This window comes from Pempheris klunzingeri, chromosome 13, assembly GCF_042242105.1.
Source record: "Pempheris klunzingeri isolate RE-2024b chromosome 13, fPemKlu1.hap1, whole genome shotgun sequence".
NCBI lineage: Eukaryota > Metazoa > Chordata > Actinopteri > Acropomatiformes > Pempheridae > Pempheris > Pempheris klunzingeri.
Window position 1 is genome coordinate 17,885,720 of NC_092024.1, and position 21,038 is coordinate 17,906,757.

At 41.4% G+C, this 21,038-nt stretch overlaps 1 protein-coding gene across 1 annotated transcript in view; it reads left to right on the top strand.

Moving 5' to 3' along the window:
- tnika (TRAF2 and NCK interacting kinase a) overlaps positions 1-21,038 on the top strand; it is a 57,579-nt gene that overhangs the window by 6,193 nt on the left and 30,348 nt on the right. The window contains exon 2 of the mRNA XM_070842310.1: positions 5,587-5,652. Coding sequence (XP_070698411.1) covers positions 5,587-5,652 — 66 coding nt within the window. The remainder of the gene's footprint in view (positions 1-5,586; positions 5,653-21,038) is intronic.

The window sequence follows — 21,038 nt, forward strand, 5'->3', positions numbered from 1 at the left end:
TAAATATAAACGGACACAAAGTTGTTAATGTTGAAATATTTAGTTGATTAATCTCATAGTCGATCCACAGAAAATTGACAGCTACTTTTAAGCCATTTCTAGGCAAAAATGCTAAGTAATTGGTTTTATCCTCCAAAATGTCAGGATTTGCTGTTTTATAAAGATATAAATTGAATATCTTTGGTCATGGATGGTTGGTTAGACAGCCAGGATTATCAAATGGTATCAATATATAAATGAATTATTGATGAGCACAAAACAGAATCAACAGATTAACTGAAAATAAAGATCCGCTGTAGCCCTGTTGTACATACAGACATACATGTACATGAAATACATGAACAAATTGCTTTGTTCTTTTGTCCGTAATGAGTGCAGTTGGTTTTGAGATTGTAGTTTATCTCTGTCTTTTGTGCCACTGTGTGAATATAACCTCACAGATCAGGTTTCCTGCATCTGCACTGATTCCGTTTTATTTTAGTGGTAGTCTGATATTCATTCTATTGGTGTTTTTTATTACATTTTATTTTCCCGTAATCACGCCACATGTTGATATTGTTAAAGAGTGTATTTGTGTGTGTGTGTGTGTCTGTTTGATGGGTGTGGATAGAAATGTTTGGTCTAAAACTGATAAGAGAGACCATAACAGGCAAAGATCCCATGCCAAGCCTCTGTGAAAATAAATGTTATGTCTCTGGTAACAAAACCTTTTTTGATCTGCAAGTTAAAACCGGCTCACAAGTATCCTACAACTTTCTCTTTACATTCTGCAGCACTTTTAGTGTTTTCAGAATTAAATTTGACATGACTGACAAGACTTGGCTGACAAAAGCAGAAAGTAAAAGTACAAAGTTAATGTTAAGATGAGGATCCAGTTGTTGGTTTTATACACACACACATCAGTCAGTGTTCTTGGTATGAGATTAAGTACTTACAATGAATCAGACACTTGAGTGTCAGCCAGAGATGACAAAACAAAAATGGAGAGTGCTAAACTGGCTCTTAAGAGTTGGAGGATTGTCTCAAGTGCTCTTTGGAATCTGACAAGTCGAATTAGATTAATAATTTATCTAAACTGCTCAGCTTCCTCAATCAACAAGTCAATCCTTTAGTTGTAAATTTAAAGACATTCAAAGCACTCTAATGTAAGTTAAGTCTTTTATTAAGGCATGAGGATGTTTTCCGTTAAATGCACGACCATGTGAGGAACTGCCATTTGATCTCAAAGCTTACCTGGGTCAAATTGACCCATAGCACAACATACGGATTAAAGAATGAGGAGTTGTTGTAGGAGTTGATCAGGAGAAGAGTCACACCTCTGATTACTCACCAGTGTTTACTTATCACGTTTGCAGTTTTTTAAGGAAATCTTGACCTGAAATGCTTATGTATTCATTATGGTCATCTGTGTCACTCCTCTCCTTCCAGTGTGGTTTTGCCTATGGATGCATTTTAATGCAAGTCATTTTCTCTGGTTTTACAGTTCAGGTTAGAACTAGGATTAGCCTTTGGTTAGGTAAGAGTTAAGGGTAGGAATGTAGCAGAGAGGACTACCGTTAGGTTGAGGAATGAAAGAATGAATGCAGTCAGTAAAGGTCCTCACACATGTTGTAAAGTGGCTTTCACAAGAACTGCAGCCCTGCACTCTAAAACCCATTATTTCTAATGGCCTATGGTGCTCGTGGACCAATATCCCCTGTTCAAAGAAAAGAGCGGATCCCTTGCTGCATCCATCTGAGTGGCCTTGTGCCCAAAAGTAATCCTACTCCATCCTACTTTTGTACAAAATCATTCTATGTCAAGACAAAATGGCAAAAGAATAATCAAAAAAAAAAAAAATGGACCAAAGCAGAATTTTTATCTGTGGATGTACAGGGACATCAGTAAAATGTTCTCTTCTTGCAGTATGTTTTACCAGCTTTGTAAACAATAAAATTGGGGATAAGCTATTTATGACGATGAATGTCATGCTGTTATTGTTGCTCTGAATGCCAGCAGATAACATTGCTCTTCTTCTGACTGAGGTTAGGCAAAACTTGTCTTATCTTAAAGAAACTTATGATAAATGTATTTATTTCATTCTCAAATAAAATGATGGACGTTGTGCTTATTTGTGGGTTTGGAAAATTTTAAGATGTCTAGTCTGCAGTACGATAATTTCAAAAACTGGTGGATTAGGTAAGAAGAAGTGCTCCGTCATCAGTGTTAAAGTAAATCTCTCCTGAAAAATTGACATTTTGAAGAAATGATGTGTGTTTTTGCATCGCATCTCAAATGATTTCATTTTTACTTCTCTCAGCACTTTTGGGTAGTAGTTATATTTAACGTGTTACTGTTAATGAGCAGCTTTGTGCAGACAAACACACACACACACACACACACACACACACACACACAGTGATTCATCGGCAACCAGTGAGGTCATGTGGCAGTCATGTGACGCTGGCAAATGCTCAAAAGGAACACAAAATGAGAAAAGGGGAAGGGAACAAAATTTCTCCAGTCATCGGGAACTCTAAACCACTGTCACATAGACGTGCACACACACACACACACACACACACACACACACACATGCAGGCGCTCTGACAAAGCCTGGCGCACGCTGAGCTCATTCTGCAAGTGGCCTATAAAATATGAATGATATCGTGCTATATTTTTATCAGGGAGCCTAAGGACATGTATGAACTGGAGCAGCAAAAATGCACTGTTTCTCTAGCCACGGCACTCATTCTGTATGTTGTGCATGTAGGAAGCTCCACATGCATGCATACATCCTGTGTCTTCCAGTGCTTGAGGTGCCTGCATGGATATGCATTTACGGCACATGCGTGTGTGTATGTGTGTGTGCATGGTTTGTTTTATTATCTGAATGCTTCTGTTGTGTAAAAACAGAAAGCGAGTGCATCCTTAGATGTGTCTTGGGAGTTGCTGTCAGAACTTTGTGTGCAGCTCTGAGAGTTAATTCACACAGCTGCCAAACACGAAGGCACCTGGAGTGAGAGAAAGGAAGTAAGGGGAGGAAAAAACCTACCTGCATAAGATGAAGGCCTGATAGGAAGGCAAGCAGTCACACTGCTTGCAGAATGCTGCTGTTTGCACTGTTGAAAGACTCTTTTTCACACATACAAACACATTTAGTTAGACACACACTCTTCATTTTGTGCCCACTCATTCTCGTTAGAACATTTGAACACTAGCCCTTGTGTAGGAGTGTGCTTTTGGCACTGTGTGTGTGTGTGTGTTCATGAGAGTGTGAGAGAGCGAGACAGCGGGAGGATGTACTTGAGACAGAGTGTGAGAGAATGAGTTTGTCTGCATTTGTGTGTGTTTGTATGCGAGGGTAAAATGCATGTGTGTGCGTCTGCAGCGCGCACAGAGAAAGAAGGGTGAAAAAAACGACAGGAAAAGGAAGGAGTGAGCAAGAAAAGCACAAGGCCCTGTCTTCAGAACCGGCTGACAGGTTGACAGGTCTGCTGAGACTCGCAGAAACAAACATATAGAGACAGGGAGGGAGACAGAGAGGGAGAAACTGGGGAAAGAGAGGCAGGGAACGCTGAGAAAGAACAGAAAATAAATACATGAATACACAAATGCGGACACCTTTAGCATGTACACAGCATCATACTGTAGAGCCCAAAATGCACTTGTAAAGTTTTCTCTCTTCATTTTGGCCATATTCCATGTCATTTGTTTCTCTATGGGCTGTGAGAGCACACATAGAGCTGCGTGTTATTCCAGCAACGTTCGCTGAAAATTCTCAGACATGGCATGAAAGAGCAGTGCAGTAAGTGAGAAAGTGAAAGCAACAAAGAGGGCAGACAGTCAATGAAAGACGCAGGAGAGAGAGAAGTGAGGAGGTTAGAGATGAGAGACGGGGATGGAAATAGAGAGCGTGTGTGGCTTTTCAGAGCAGAAATCAAAAGATGCTTTATTGAGAGGGGAATTGTCTGTGAAAAGTGGGTATCGTGTAATATTGTCAGTTCTCCAGCTTTGCATGAGTCTCAGCGCAGATCGACACAATACCGTAGTTTATTCTGGTGAATCAGCAGTGAAGTAAGCCTCTAGCTTTTATCCCCAGTATATCTCGTTTTAAACTTCTTCCTTGGCTCATTTCTAGATGATGATCGTAGAGCCATCAAAAAAGAAAAAGTGACAGAAAAATGACAGAAATGACTGTGGACATTCGTTTATTTTAGCTGACCCAGTAGAATCGACTGGAAGTTCAAGGTAATCCACATTATAATGAGTCTCTCATGAGAACTGCCAGCGTCAGAGCCACATCACCCTACAAAACTCAGACTTCATCGTGTTATTAGATCATTTACATTTTAGGATTGCTGATAATAGACATTGTGAATATGAATTTCTTGAGTGAATGAGAACCCAACACTAGCTCTTACATGTCCACAGGCACCTCTGGCAGAAAGAACGAGAGAGTGATGTAAAAAGTTGAAGACGGTTAAGACTGACACAAAATAAATGATGAATGATGTAACGTTTTCAAAACTTTTTAATGGCAAGAATGCACAGGGAGGAAAGAGACATAACAGGAGTTGTAAAAGTGCCTCGCTGATTCAGGGACTCTGCTGGAATGAGAAGAGCGTTGGAAAGAAAGACTGGTCCTGGGCTCTGTCAGGAATGAAGGAGAGAAAGAGAGAATGTGTAGATAAAAGGGTGAGAGAGAGACATAGATGGACTTCGGCTGGTTGGAGAACAGAAGCTGGTGGAGCAGAGAGAGTGTGAAAGAGAGAGAGAAGGAAGGAGAGGGTGAATACCAGCTATTGTTGGAATGCCGTAGCAACACGCGGCAGAGAGGAAGGGGGAGGTGTGTGTGTGTGTGTGTGTGTGTGTGTGTGCGCGCGCGTGTGTGTGTGTGTGTGTGCTGGGGTCAGTGGGTTTTATGCTCCTTGTCAGAGATGCGTCGGGTTCTGTGTTGGCAGCCTAGCGACTGTGGACTTAAATTATTAGCTAGTCTGGACACAAGCCTAAAACAATCCAGTACTGCATTTCAGACCAGTGTATCAACACCCGAGGAGCTCCGTTAGTAGAGTGAACTCACACCATTGTTAAAAATTATCCAGTAAAGTATCTATTGTTGTAATTTGGATAACAGGGTCTGCAGACACGCTAGCAGGTCTGTAAGTCTGTGCTTAAACACAGTGAGGCTTTGAGTTAAATACTAACATAACCATGTTGACGGGTTCACAATGGCAATACTACTGATACTACTGAAGTCAGGGGATCATCAAAGTCATTAGGATTCATCCACTGCGGATCATGAATGTATGGGGACCACAGTACAATCCATTTAATATTTGATGAGGTATTTCTTTCTGTACCCTTCTGGACCGACTGACAGACCAACCTGGACTTGAGCATCGCTAAAAGAAAACAGACATGTAATGCTTTGTTAAATATGTGATTTCTGTCTTAATCTGATTCAAGTTACACTTTACATAGTTGAAATAAGCAATTCTAATATTTTGAAAACTTTTTAAAAAAGATCATTTTGAGCTGTATGAATTAATCTCTCTTTTTGTCCCATTCAAACTCATAATCGCACTGTTTCGTTTGTTGTTCCAGGATCCTGCAGGCATCTTTGAGCTGGTTGAGCTGGTGGGAAATGGCACCTATGGGCAAGTGTACAAGGTAAGACACACACATAAACAGACTTTGGTACATATTTCTGATAGCACACTCTCCTCCCCTATCTTATCAGCTTTGCTTCATTCTCTCCAAGTGGCCTATACGGAATAAAAAATAGAAATGTGCGCTGTGACTGAAGGAAACGGAGAAGACAGGAGATAAAAGCAGCGCACAAGCTTGAGAGAAATGGAGCGAATGTAAAAGAGACTTAAATGCAGAGAGGAGAAGCAGAAACTGGGGCACATTAAAGTGCTTTTAGGAGATTTTCTCTTCCTCCTGTTTCTTCACTTTCTTTCTCCTTCCCTGCTGTATTTGCAGTTCTTTATATACCCCCACAAGGGTTGACAAAATTTCCCCTCTAGATGAGGAATTTCAGGAAGTTTGTCTGGGACACAGAAAGTGCTTGTGCTCAGCTGGTGTGACGTTGTGACATCACTGTGGTTTGAGGTTTGTGCTGTCAGCTGGACTCAGCTGTTTCCCGCTGACTTTTGAACGCTATCTCTCAGCCCATGTCCCTGTCTGAACTTCCTCCTCCCTCCATGGCGACCCACCGTTCTCTTGTCCTCACGTCCTTTTCCTGTTTCTGTTGCTTTATCCTGCCACTCCGCAGGATGTGGCACCAGCCTGCGTCCCTTTTTAATCACCTCTAGCTGGGGTAAACATGCGTTTTGTTTAAACATGTGAAGGTATGGATTTGCGAAGGCCTCTGTGAGTGCGTATATTTTGTGTGTGAGAGAGTGTGTCTGATGGAGCAGAGAGTCAAGGTCAGCTGGTGATGGAGAGGAGCTGCTGATTGGGCCAGAGGAGGGGTCAGGCAGAGGTCGGACATGCTTCTCCATGCTTCTAGAAATAATCTGACATCCTCGTTCGTGTGTGCATGTGCGTGTGTGTGGATAGAAGGGAGGAAAAAACACAAAAGGAATTGAGAACAGGAGAGTTATGTGTATCCATTTATTGCTGACTCTGCTGTCTTGGTGAAAGTCACGGCTCATTTACTGGCTGAAATTCAGCCAGTCTGTTCCTATACCTTACTGAGCCACAGAACGCCTATGGCAACAGCACCAGCCTGTTGGGTCTGTGGCCAATACAGCTGATCCGTACTGGTGTGGGATTGGTTGTCACACAGTTTATAATACTTAATGGAGTTGATTCTATGACTGCTGTTTGTTGACAGATCTAAAAATGACATTTCTACTGTTGCTGCTATATTTAGCACATTTCCTATTTGTGCTTGACAGTTTATTCTTAAAGTTTCCTCTTGGTGCTAAATATAGTAAACTTTTAGCCTACAATGTATTGCACACATTCAAAACAGTAGAGCTGAAACAACTGATGAGTGGAAACTATTCTGACGATTATGTGTTTATTAAGATAAAAGGCTCCACATTCTCTGGCTCCAGCTTTTTGATTATGAAGTTTTGCTGCTTATTTCTTTCACAAGAAACCAAATATCATTAGGTTTTTGGTTATTCAGAAAAAAGCAAGCACTTAGACAATGTGGCCTTACTTTTTTGAGAAAGTAATCATTAGATTAATGAGTAATGTAAAGAATAGTAGTTACTTGCAGCTTTAATATGAATATAAGTCTTCAATACAAAATGTTTTGAGGCAGAAAATATGTCAAAAATGCTTTGTAGTCTTTCAAATATTGCCCCTTCAATGCTGTAAAAGTGGATACAGAAAAGATTGGATTCATATTCACAGATAAGGAGCAGAGCACTTGAGCAAAAAATGCCATCTATTTGAAATTCCTCATGTGGTTGAGGTCCCCCGCCCAGGCAAAGCCGCCTGAAGAGGATCACCTTCTTGTGAGCAGGTGAATCTCTGACTCATTGAAATGATAAATTGACCTTCAGCCTAGTTGGCACTAGCGAACTGGAATTGCTTCAGCTCCCTGAACCATTTTTAGAAACTTGTTATACCAGAGAAATAACACATAAGAATACCATAGTGTATATACCTTTGGACTGTTGTATTCCCAGTCTGGATAAATGAGTACATTGTCAGTTTGTGGTGGAGTGAACTCTGTTAGACTTTTGGCTCACGTGTAAAGGTTAGAGTCAGGCAGGCTGTAAACATGATTTTACTCCTCGCTTTGATTCCAAAAATAAGTCTCATTTCCTGAGTGGCCAGGGGCCAGTTTTGCTCTGATGTATATGTGATCATAGACTGCAAGTTGTGCCTCGATATTTTCTTTCACACCAGTGTTCGCTGCAGCACTGTGAAAACTAGACAAAACAACCAGACAACACTAAACCTATCCAAGCTATCTTTTATTTTGTTCCATGTTGAATTTTATTGTGAAATGCATGCATATTATCAGATTAAACTGATTCAAACTGCAACATTAGTTTTTTTCATTTCACTGAAAATGAATTATTCATTTCAGTGGATAGACAAATTTAGGCTACCTTTGGGCTTATTAAAACTTTAATAAGCCTGTCGCATGAAGTGGAAAGAAAGCGTCAGGTACAAGCTAAAAACAGCAACATTTCCTCGGAAGTTGACATTTTTAAGATAAAAGATTTTCCTCAGCAGAAATATGATATGATATACAAATCTTTCTTTTGTGAAATCAGACCCTTTGGTGTTCTTCCTGCGGCAAAAGCACGACTCTAAAACCAGTCCACTGCATTGTGCTGCAGTAGGCTTTACTCGGTGTGCTCTGTGTAATGAAGCTGGAGATGTGAAGGTTTATGTGTTCCCATGCATGCATCCTTTAGTGTGTGTATATGTGTGTGATAGTAATGGCCAGCACAGTGTTTTATGTTATTGGTGATAGAGGGCCAGTAATGTGCCAACATAGCTGCAGTTCTCTGTGTCTGTGAGTAAGAGATAACAGGTTTATCAACAATTCCATTACCCCATCTAGTTAAATGATACAGATCTGCTCCACAGTGCTCTTTCCTCTCCCGCCATCTCTCTCTCTCTTTGTCCTCTCTCACGCGCACCCAAAATCTCATCTCAATTAAAAAAACGTTTCAGGTTGTTGTTGTTTTTGTTGCAGTTTCCCTGTCAGCAAAAATAGTTTGGCCAAGAACAGTGATAGACGAGTCGCCGCAGAGAAAAGATAATTTTAGCTTGACTTCTCTCCCTCTGTCTCCCTTGCTCATCTTACATCTCCATGGCGGTTCTGTTTCCTTGTTTTTCCAGTTCTGTCAATTCACCCCCCCTCGCTTCTTCATCTCTCGCTTCTGCGCATTTCTCTTATCAATATGTAATCACGTTTTTCTTCTTGTTTCTTCTGTTTTTTCGGTTGAAACTTCCCTGGTGAGCTGTACTTAAGTGAGCAGCCTGTGCTTACAGTATATATGTATGTATGTATATATAGCTTCTACTGGCTGCTCTAAAAGGGCCATAAATAGAGAACATGGGTAATGCTGAATAATTAAACACATTCTCTCTCCACTTCTGTCTCTCTCCATCTTCCTCTCTCTCTCTGTTTCCTCCTTTAGCTCCCTCTCCCTCAACTATTGTAACTCTCTTTGTCATCATCTCTCTCTCCCCTCGTCCCTCTGTCCGTTCCCTCATCGGTATTTCCCTCCTTTATCATGCCACGTCTCTCTCCTCCACTCTCATCTCTCCAACCCAACCCACCCTCCTTCCACTACTCTTTTTTTTTCTTTTTTTTTTTTATCATGCTTCTGTTTCTGTACTGTCTCCCCCTTATCTTTTTCTTACTGATGCCTGTGAATATTTGATGGGGCTTATAGGAATTGCAGTTCTCCAAATTGAGGAGGCGCTCATGCCTCACACAGTGCCACGGCCAGGGGCGGGAGCGGGGACCAGCCCTGGACAGTCTTTGGTGAAAAACACGCCCTGTCTGACTGACAGGACGACTTATTGACTGACAGGATCATTGATTGGCTAATTGATTAATCACAGCTCCTCGCCATTCCCGCGGGAGAAGTAATTTTTCTCCGTGATGGATGCAAGGACAAGTTGAGAGGGCAACTAATCATATCGCGGTCACAGGAACACAAACACAGCGCCGACACACACACTCGCACACACACACACACACACATGCACAAACACGTGAGCGATGACACATTCAGCCCATCGTCTCATCGAGTGTCTCCTCGACTTTGGCAGCAACAAAACATTTCCTGTGTTTGTGTGGGTTCGTGTGTGCGCGAGTGAATGTGTGTCTGCTCTTTTCACATTCACATACTTTCTCACCATGACTCTGCTGTCACCACGCAGTGAAGGAGCAGGAGAGAGAGAGAGGGAGAGAGAGAGAGAGAGAGAGAGAAGAAAAAAGGAGGCAACCAATCTTTTCCTGTCTGATGACAGAACACATCCACTCTGCTCCTCGTCAGCCAAAGTGCTCCACACACTCTTTAAATATTCACCAGTCACTCTGAGACACACACAAAGGGACAAATGGGGACCTGGGCTGTATGGGCTTTTATATGCTCACCCACAGTACAAAGAGCAGCTGTGTGGTTCCCACTTAGTGCATTTGGTCCACGTTCAAACCAGCGTGTGTGAACAAGAGTTTGAAGGGACATGTATGTGGTGACATGCTCTCATTGCGGTGTGTATGTTTGTGTCTTACTCTTAGCATAGGTTTCTTTAAAATTGATGAACCGATGAGACCACTGAACGCACAATGATCGGTGGTGTGTGCAGTCACAACCTCACATCTTTGCCTGTTTCTTGTTTCTTTGCCTGTGTCTTATTAATCTCGTTACCATGGCAGTCCTGGGTCTGTGGATGTAAACAAACGCACAGGATATAGATCAGCGTTAAGCTCAAAGAAATCCATCGTGTTAACCAATCACACCTCTATCTCTTTGTCTCTCTCTCTGTGTCTATGTCTCTTTATCATTTTTACCTGCAGTGTCTCTTCCTGTTTTGCACTCAATCCCACTTCTCCTCTTCCTCCTCTTCCTCTTCCTCTTCCTCCTCCTCCACATTCTCCTTCTCCCTCCTCAGCCCTCTTAAAAACCAACTAAAACTTCAAAGTTGTTTTTTTTTTTTATCTTCCTTATCTGCTGGAAGTCACGCTGCAAAGGACTGTGGGAGATTTTTTTCTCTCTGCATGCCCGCCACAGCCATTCCTCTACCACACACACACACACACACACACACACACACACACACACGTATACATCTCTCAGACAAGCAACTTAAAATATGAAAGCCTGGTATAAGGGATAGAAAAAAGATATTAGAAAGAGTGACGTCATTTCTTCGTTGTTTGATGTTCTAAACTCCTCCAGCTAGTGTTTCTCAGCAGGGAAGAGGATCAAACAAGCAAGCATATAGAGTGTGTATCTCTTTGAAAGTAATCATTGGTTATACTAAATGGTAACTCGGCAAATCAGAGGTTGGTATTACATTTTAGTGTTAATTATTTCATACATTATTTCTTCCTCTGTAAATAATATTTACAGACACAGTTTTTGTATCATCACTCTTACTTTCCATATTAACATTCATTGCACTTCAGTTGTTCATAGTGCACAAAGGGAGAACATTACTCTCATTACTCAGCCTTCCCTTGAAAATGTATTTGCTAGTTATGCTTGCTGTATCAGTAAATTGCAGTTAGTGCGATAAGCGGCTGGCATCAGTAAATGGATAGAGAATGCACTATTGTATGGTAGCATTAGCACTAATGGGGATGTTGCCAGAAGGTCTCAGCTCTCAGGGATCATGTATGGTTTGTGTTTACGTGTAAACAATAAGGGGATCTATGAGTGGGTTTGCCTGTCGCCATATACAGTACGTGTCCCGAGTGTCGGGGCATTGTTGTGGTTGTTTTCTGTTTGACATTGCCCTTCTCTGTTGCTGTAGTTTCGTTGTTTATCACACACACTGACACACTAACTTACTAACACACACACTTCAATCTCTCGAGTCCTTCTGAATGAACTGCGAACCGTGACTGAGGTGGATGTTGCTTGTTACCGTGGGAACAGCAGATGTGCTCGTTCCGCCCACATGCAACGACACACACACGCGCACCCACTCACACCTGGCAGTGTGTTCATTAGCCTACATCCTCTCTCTGTCTTCCCCAAGGCCACATGCCCTACTTACCCACAATGCATTCCTGCCACCCAGACCAGGGTCAATTAGCCATGCTTGATGTCAATAACAATCTCTCAGTCGCTCATTCCCTCTCTCGACGGTATATTTTCCTGTCAGATCCCTTGCACTTTAATTGACAGTGTGTGCTGTAAACAGCTATTTAGCCAAGATTTTTTTTCCCACAGTGTGAATTACTGCTCATCAATAGTTAAGTCAATAATCTATACCAGCTCTGCTTCTCTCTATTATTCTGTACTCCCTGTCCTCTCCTTTCTCTTATGAACGTGTTTTTTCACAGCTGTTATCTCCATATTTTTGTTTTTGATCCCTGCTCTCCTTCATCTGAGCGGCCTCTTCCATTCGTCTTTTCTGCCCTTCCCCGCTCCCTCGCTCAGCTGTTTCTTTCTCCTGCTCCCTTCCCTTCCCTCTCTCACCTCCAGTCTGTACAGTAAATCAGCTCGGCTGTTCGTTTGACCTCCAGAACCGCCGGAGCATGATGCTGATGTGCTGAACCTGCCGCTTTGCCTCTTCGCAGCAAACCCCCCTCCTCCTCCTCCTCCTCCTCCTCCTCCTCCTCTGTAGTGCTCGCTTGCTCCTGCACTCTTTCCCACCCTCTTACTCTTTCTTCCTCCAGTTGTGTGAATGTTTTGTTTACTTGCTCTGCAGACGTTGGAGAGTCAAAGGGACCGTTTGTTTCTCTCCGACGTGACTGACGACGTTTAGGCAGTTTGATTTGACACAAGAGATTAGCAGATAAGTGGGCAGGTCAGTGGTTAACAGAGTGAATCAATCAGTTGCATTAGTAAGTCAACCTGTGCAAAAGTTAGTGGCTCAGTGAGGTAATGTGTGGTTGGTGTGTTGGTGTGGAAATACTGTTGTGATGGGATCGAGTTAACAGTTTTATAAGAACAACATCGAGCTGAAAGGCAACAATAGTGTACAGTGCATCTGTTTATATGTGACTTTGTATTTCAGTTAATCTGTGTCAGCCTCCACTATAAATATGCTTTGGACACACACACACATGTTCATCTAGGGAGTGGTTATCCTGTTAGGGTTGATTTATTTCCATCGCATCAAAGGCTGTATTATGAGGACAAGCTTTTACTGTTTTCTGACCTTCTACATATGCATACACACACACACACACACACACGCATGCACACGCATGCACACGCAGGCCAACAGATCCTCTTTACATATATAACATTAAACTAAATCAGATTTCTTGTCCTATGATGATGGACTGACCCAGCTTTGTGTATTTGCTTTGTCCCTTCATTTATTTTAAGCACCATCACACAACCATAGGGAGTGACAGATGTGTTTGCTTGTGATCAAATTTGTGTGCATTTGCCTGTTTGCAGACTTCTGTTTCTCTTATTCAAACCGTTTTGTGTGATTATGTAGCGCTGCGCCAAATCCTTTCCCTGACCCCAGATTAGTGTGTTTCTCATACATTTGTGTGTCCACTGGCTTGTTAATTAGCTTGTTTTACTGTGAGTGGACAGGTTAATGAGCGGCTATATTTCAGACCGCTGATAGATTATTATTTCAAAAGGCTTTAGCCGATAACAGCGGTTTATTCAGAGTGGAATCAACACTGGCTGTCTGTCGCAAAAATCAGCTTCTCTTTCCTGCACCCCCCACCCTCACCCCCCACCCCCGTCAATAAAAGCCCTCTGGACTGTTCTACAGATCATTGCTCTCATCTTTCTTCCTCTCATCTTTCCTCTTTCTTTCTTTCATCACCTCTGCCTCTCTCCTTTTACTACCTTCTTCTCCCACAAACTCCCTGCTTGTATATGTTTCCCTCATCTTCACTGGCTCCTGTTATATCTTCTCTCCTTGTAAATCTCTTCCTGTCTCAATTTGTCTCTCTCCTCTCCTCCTTTCTCATGTGTGAGTGTGAGAGCAGCCTCAGGGTGCTTCTATATTTCCTGGGCAGTGCAGTAGTAGATTGGAATGGAGGCCTTTGTCACTTTTATTTACTGCCTCACTGATCCCACAACAGCGTGGGCGCGTGCATGTGCATGCACACTTGTCTGCGTGTGAGCTGTGTGTTAGCACGTGTGAATGCGGAATGATTGCAGGTGTTTGAACTGCAATGAGGTGTGTCTGGGAGTTTTGCCCTCTTATTTCTTTGGGCTCCTTCGAGCAGATCTGTTTTTCTATCGCTTGCTCGCTGAAAGTAGCTTTAATTCTGCATCACAGCTCCAGCACCATGCTGAGCATGCTGGGATTGTGAGACTGCAGACTAGAACCAGTGGTTGTGTTGATACGAGGATACAGACTGAAACACCGTTGAACTACAGTTCGGTGTGTGAGTGTGTGCGCCGGTGGACAGTCTAGGATCCTGCCTGTCAGAGAGAGACGGACAGAACGTGAAATGTACAGAGTGAAAGCCCAGGGACACATCCCATAGCCTACTTTTCCCCTATGATACTGTTACCATGCCAACAGGCCGTATGCCAGGAGAGAATAGTTAGATGCCATTCAGTCAATTCTTGCTGATGTCTGTGTATGTTTGTGTTTGTGGGTGCGTGGATTACCATGACGGCACAGATTAGGATTATAATGTGACCCATTTCCTTTTTACAGAGTTGGCTACACAATCTGGCAATATGTGTTCCAAGCGAGTGCGAATGTATGCATTCATATGCTTTAACATGTAGTACTTTTGCTTCTTCCCTTATCCAATATAAGTAGGGGACAAAATGTATGAAGGCGGTAAAACCATGGTTGTAAAACATTGCTGAGTCTTAATGGAAATTTGATTTTAATTGGATTATTTACTTTTTGTACTTTTACATTACTAAATATGTTAAGTTGGCTGCTGAAAACATGAAGTGAGCCAAATTGAAAACAAAGCCTAGTTGACAAATTATAAGCAAATAATGGCGCAGTGAAAAGGATTATTTCAATTTCACTGTTGTTTGTATTAAAAGGTTCCTATTTTGGCCGTCAACTCTGATTGTCAGATGCCACATCCGGAATTTTTGTGCAATTTATTGCTCCCAGTTTGTTTATCTTAAACAAACAAAAACATATAAAACACAGATAAAATACAAAAACTCAAAAAAAATATCACACTGATGATGTAGAGGTCTCAAAATGTACCAAATATGATACACTTGGCGTTAAAGGGTTAACCTAGTGAACAATTTCCTGGTGGAAACTCTTCTCTTCTCTGTTAATGTGTTCAAGGACAATGTAGCAAAAAATATACCACTTAAACATTTTTTGTGATTTGTCAGAAGTTTCAATAAACACTCCAGTTTAAAAAAAATTGAATTTTCTGGCAATTATTTCATGGTTCAGGCATTAAAGGGTTAATGCTTCTCCAATGATCAATTCAGTCAGTACATGATGGTCTAAGGAACAGCCACATTTATTAAATGTATGTCAATTTTGTGAAATATATATCATAAAAGTGTTTTAACGTTTTAGTTAATCATCTTAAACATCTTAGTTCATTTTCAAGTCTCCTTACAGTTGTATAAAGACCGTTAGCTCCATAGAAATCAATCTTAATATGGTAGGTTTTTGGAAACTGTCTCCAGTAATGGCATTTGTTGTTAACAGGCTACAATGTGCAGAACTACCAGTGTATGTTTTTAAATGCTGATTAATGTAAAGGACAGGCTTAAAATCAAATAAGGATCCATTTTTCAATCAGAAATCTCATTCACTCAGTCATTTTCAAGTAAAATTTGAATGTTGTCATCTGACCTTGCAGCTTGGCCACACAGCGAGCGCACACTGAGGACAGATGCACTGTGAAATTCAGCTCCCTCACTAAACTAGTCCTCTGCTCATCCCCTCCCTCCTCTCAATCACTTCTTCCTCCTCCCTCTCTTTTCCTCCTTTCCTCATCCCATCTCTTCCCCTAAATAACAACTCCCTCCCCCCATCAGGACAAAAGTCTCTTATTTCCTGTTCTCTCCCGCTCTTTGTATGTTTGTGTGTATGTGAGCGTGTAAATTTGTGTATGGAAGTTTAAGTGTCCTGCCCACTGTACTCTGGCCAGCCAAGACTGTTGCTAGGCTACGACAGGAAGTGTCCTGCATAGTAAATGTGTCCGAGGGGGGGGGGCTGTGTAATTGACTTGGCAAGGGCATAGATGTGCACGCAAACAAACAAATACACACACGCTGTAAAAGCATTTCTCTCCTGCTCTCACACACACACACACACACACACACGTAGAAGCCTTGGGTATTATGATATCCACCGGCAGGTTGTATTAAGGCAGTGGTTAGCAGCTTGGTCTCGCCTAAGTGAGGCTGCAAGCTGAAAATGATGAAGAGACGCTTCCCTCTGCAGCTTGCCAGCCTTGTGCGTGCATGTGTGCATGTGTGTGTGTGTGTGTGTGTGTGTGTGTGTGTGTGTCTGCTTGTTCCCTTCATCATTGAGCTCCATATTGCAAACACACATATACACACCTTCTCTTCTTCATTCTAAGACACACGTGTACTTCCACATCATACAAAGCAGTCCGCATGCCTGCGTACCAAGTGCTTTACTCTTGTTCTACTTTCACTTGGCTGGTGCAATTAATCATAATTATGTGTTGATGATAATTACTGTTCTTCGTGTCAGTCTGACGCCTTCCTCCTGATACACATGGAAGAGGACAGACAGAGATGGAGCCTTGATATTAAATCAAAATAGTGTTTAGTAAAGATAATAGTTTGAGTGCTGCACAGTAACAAAGTTCAAATTCCATAAGAATGATATAATTCAATGTACAAAGACAAGTATTTATACTAGACCTGAAACACCTGAAAATGATTCTCCCACAAAGTAGTTAATCAAATAATTAAAGGTTGTACAAAACAAGCAGCTGTCACCTTTGGCTCTGGGAAATTATAAGGAGCATTTACAGCATTTTTGGATGATTCATTGAGTAAATGAATCAATTGAAAAATAATGAATAGAAAGGTGAGTAAGTAATCAGGTTAAGAGCTGAAATGATTAGTTAATTGACAGGAACATAATTCATTTCTCGATCAAAATGCCAAATATTCCCAAGTTCCAGCCTCTCAAATGTGGTGAATTTGCTGCTTTTCTTTCTTATGTTTGGGAGTGTGAGTTTATCAAAACAAGCAGTTTGACAACATCACTGTGGGCCTTAGAAAGTTGTGATTGACATTTGTCAGATACTCTGATATGTTACTGACCAAGTGATCAGTCAATTACTTGAAAAAATAGTCAACAGAGGAATGAGCAGTGAAAATAATCATAATTTCCAGCAGATCAACACAAATCAGCACTTGCAGTCCCAACTTGCATATGAAAAATTTTACATTTTAAGTCATACGGAAGAACTGTTTATTGCAATGTTTAATTGCATTAAATTACAGGTGTTTGAAATATTGTGTTTCACCGTGTAATCATCACTCCGCTTTTGGACCAATTATCACAAAGTAAACAAAACAGTTTTGCCTCGTATTCATTAAAATGTAATCGCTGAAAACATCGCACACAATTAGAAGCTAAAGTAATGGAGGGAGAGGAGTCTATAGACTTTTACCTTTTAGTTAATTGTGTAAGAAAATTAAACGGCAACCATTGCACACGTCAGTGTTCTTTTAAGATGACAATTTTACAGCAGATATTCTTAAACCTGGTTTGTCAAAGCATATTCCCATTTTGTTCGGTGGAACCATCCGAAAAAGACCTACAGTCCATTTTACATTCCCAACCCATACAGTGGTTTAAGTAACAGTGACCTGCAGGGATCACGTCGAGTAATGACTCCTTCGTGATGCAGCTGCCTGAAGGCTGATTGGAGATCAGTTTGGTATCAGTTTGCTGTCTCCATCACAGCATGGCTATCCACGCGGAACAAACATAGTCAATTTGGTCTGTTATCGCTCACACACACCTGGCCCGGCAGCATCACAGCTCCTCGTGGCTGTGTGTGTGTGTGTGACTGACAGATGTTTTGCTATCATATTTGCTCAGAATATCTCTAAAGAATTAAAAAGGGAAAAATAGTGGATTGGACGTATGTGAAGATCATTTCCTAGACCTAATTTGAGAAATGTCACTGTAATGATTGAAGTTCAAATGCACGGCATTCTCACCATAATGACAGTTTGAAAGTATCAGATGAAAGCCTTTGTGTTCGTATACAGCGCGTGTGGTTGTTTTGCTTTGCAGAGACTCTCAGGTCCATGTCAGTGCATTGTGGTTGGCAGAAGGCGCGAGATGCATTAGCAGAGGCAAACTGAAAGGGTTGCAGGGAGTCCTCAGTTTGTGTCACATTTGCTTGTCAAGCTCAAAGCCGAGTGCTGTTTCGTTGGCGTTAGCGTTCAGCTCAATCATGTTCATGTAGGACCCACTTTTCACAGGCTGCTGGTCTGAGCTGTGAGGCATGAGAAAGAAAAAGAGACAGAAAATACAAGGGACGGAAAAGTAAGCGAGACTTCTAGGGGGAGGAAGAGAAATAATGAGAGCCATATAAAGAGGAGATTGTGAGAAGTTAAGAGGGTTAGATAATGAGAGGGAGAGAATCAGAGGGATAAGAGAGAGAGAGGCAGAGTGAGAGAGAGAGAGAGGGAGAAAATGCAGATCTAGGTCAGAGAGGCAAAGCAGTCAACAAACGAGTGGAGGAAGGGATGAACAGGCCTGTGTCACTCAAAGCTCCTTGTTATGAATGGGATGTATCGGGGAGAGAGGACTATGTTTACAAGAAAGAGGCAGAAGGAAGATGACAAAATGATTTTGATACCGTGTGAAGTCTTCCTTTTCCATTGTTTGTCATTCACAGGACTGCAGCAAACATTTTATTTTCATTTTTAAAGGGAACACTTGAGCATTTTCTTGCACAGAGTTCGATGAGAAGATCATTACCACTCTCATGTGCGTTAAGTATGGGTCTGAAGACAGGAGGTGATGAGAGTAGTTTAGCATAAAATAAAATCTGGAAGCGGGGAGAAACAGCAAGTTGTTTGTGACCTTACTGTGTAATTATTTTATCTATCTGGTCAAGTATTTTGTCACTCATTGGATTGTTTTGTCTAAAATATTAGATAGCAGTCAGGAATGCAATTTACAAGTTTCCAGGGCTTAAGAGACTGAAACTAAACAATCATTCAGAAGAGCCGTATGCATCATTGGCAACATTACAAGCATGTTGGTGCAACGACAATGTATCCGGTGAGTAAGTTAGGAAAGCAGTGTTTAAGTTAAGCCTGATGCTGCTTTACACAATAATTATCTCAGTCTCTTCCACAAAGTAAGGCATCTGTCTTAATAATTAAACACTTGTATTGGATTGGTACTCTTTATCAGCCAATACCCAGAGTCCAGGGACTCGGGTATCGGCAAGGGACTGAAAAAGTTTAGTTTGCAATGACATGGAAAAAGCAAATCCTGACATTTTAGACGCTGAAACCAGCAAATATGTAGGACTTTAGCTTGATAAATCACTTTTGATGGGACAATTAAATGAATCACTTTATCATTTCTTATCCCGGATTGTGTTGATGCTTTGGAAAAACTATTTTAGTTGACATTCATATATCAAGATCCATCCCCGTGCCATATTTGAATTTGCAAATAAATGAACAGGGAGAGATCAAATAAAGAGCAAGCGATGAAGATGAACCAACAGTGCTAATTCATTTCTGTTGCTCCTTTCACACTTGGTCATTTAATAAGGCTGGATGACATTACTGCTCTTGGAGGGAAGGAGAGATGGAGGAGGGGAGGTTGTCAGGTGGCTCAGAGTAATGAATCTTTATCCAGCTCTGATGATGCCCGTGTTCAATATCTTTTTGACACATTCTCTAGCTTTTCCTCTCGTAGTCATTCTCTAGCTCCCTCAATCATCCCCCTTCATGTCTCTGTGTGTCATGTGTGGATGTTTGTATGAGTTCCTCTGTCCTTGTGAGTACTGGAAAAAGTGAGATCTTTTTGTATTGCGTGTGTGTGTCTGTATTTTTATGTGTGAGTTCCTGGTTTGTAAGTGGCTGTAATTCTTTTGTTGGTCTCTAACAAAGCCAGTCCTTGTGCTTGTGGAATTGGGGCAGTCTGATCCTAATGAGAAATCCCTGTTCAATCTTTCCAGCTCTTTTACTCTCACAGAATCTGGACTGTGTGTGTGTGTGTGTGTGTGTGTGTGTGTGTGTGTGTGTGTGTCAAAGAAAGAAAAAGAGAGACTGATCACAGTGTTCAACCATCCAGTGGTGCTTAGTGTGCATTGTGCAGTGCAGGATTGTGACACAATGAATTATCATATTAAAACCCTAACTTTCTTTTAGCAATAAATCAGCGAGTTTAAAAGTTTTTCTTTTTTTTTTTTTAAATTCAAGCTGTTTAATGAGAAATGCAACTCATGGCTTTAACCCCCCCCACATTCTGGGACCTCAGCTGATGTTAACAGTACGTCAGGGTTAGGCTGTCATCTTGTGGGAACCCACCAAATGTTTTGTTTGAGTTTTGTTCTTACTCACAGCCCTGAGAACATCATTGCTTCCTCAAATTAGAACAAATTGGGGTTTTGTGACTTTATTTATTTATTTACATAATGTGCAAGTGAAGCATGTTGTTTGTGAATGTACCTGCAATGTTGCTTTTTTCTGGAGTTCATTAAATGAGTCTTTAATTTGGCATTTGACCTCCAGTCTAAACACTAGGGGACCTAAAGAGTTGTAGGCTCTAATATAGAGAATTAATCATATCATTATGTTGACCATTGACCAGTTCTGCTACTTTGTAAATCGGAGTGTAAAGGAACAAGTAAGCTATTGAGCTGCCTCCATTATTTTGCAGTTAATAACTGTATATATTGAACAACCTCCAATGCATAAGCTATTCATCAAGGAAAGTGAGTTTTGGTGAGCCTGAGAGTACAATTGATCCGTTAAAACGACATAAAAATAGAACGTGAAGCAGTGAGAATGACTAATGACCAGTGGCTACCGGAGTGCAGTGACTGTCCTGTTACTGTAAAACCGCTCCTGCAAATGAATCACAAAGAAATAAAACCATCAACTTTTAGCCATAATGTGTGTTTGGGCTTATTGTCGCGTTGCTTGCCTCTGTTTTGGCTGGAGCTCTCATTATCAGAAAGGCACTTCGATTTAAGCCCTCAGGAGGTGCTTTCGAGCCTGACCATTAATGCCATCTGGTTTGTAACAATCCCACCAGAAAACAGTCCTGCCCTTGTTTTGAGTGTGTGTGTGTGTGTGTGTGTGTGTTGGGATGTGTGCACGAGTGTATTTGACTATGTGTGTATGTATTTGTTTGTTTGTACCACTGCAGCTAAGCTGTTCTTCTCAGACTGTAACATGCTAATCAGTTGAGTCCAGACAGGTGGAAGTAATAGCCGTCAG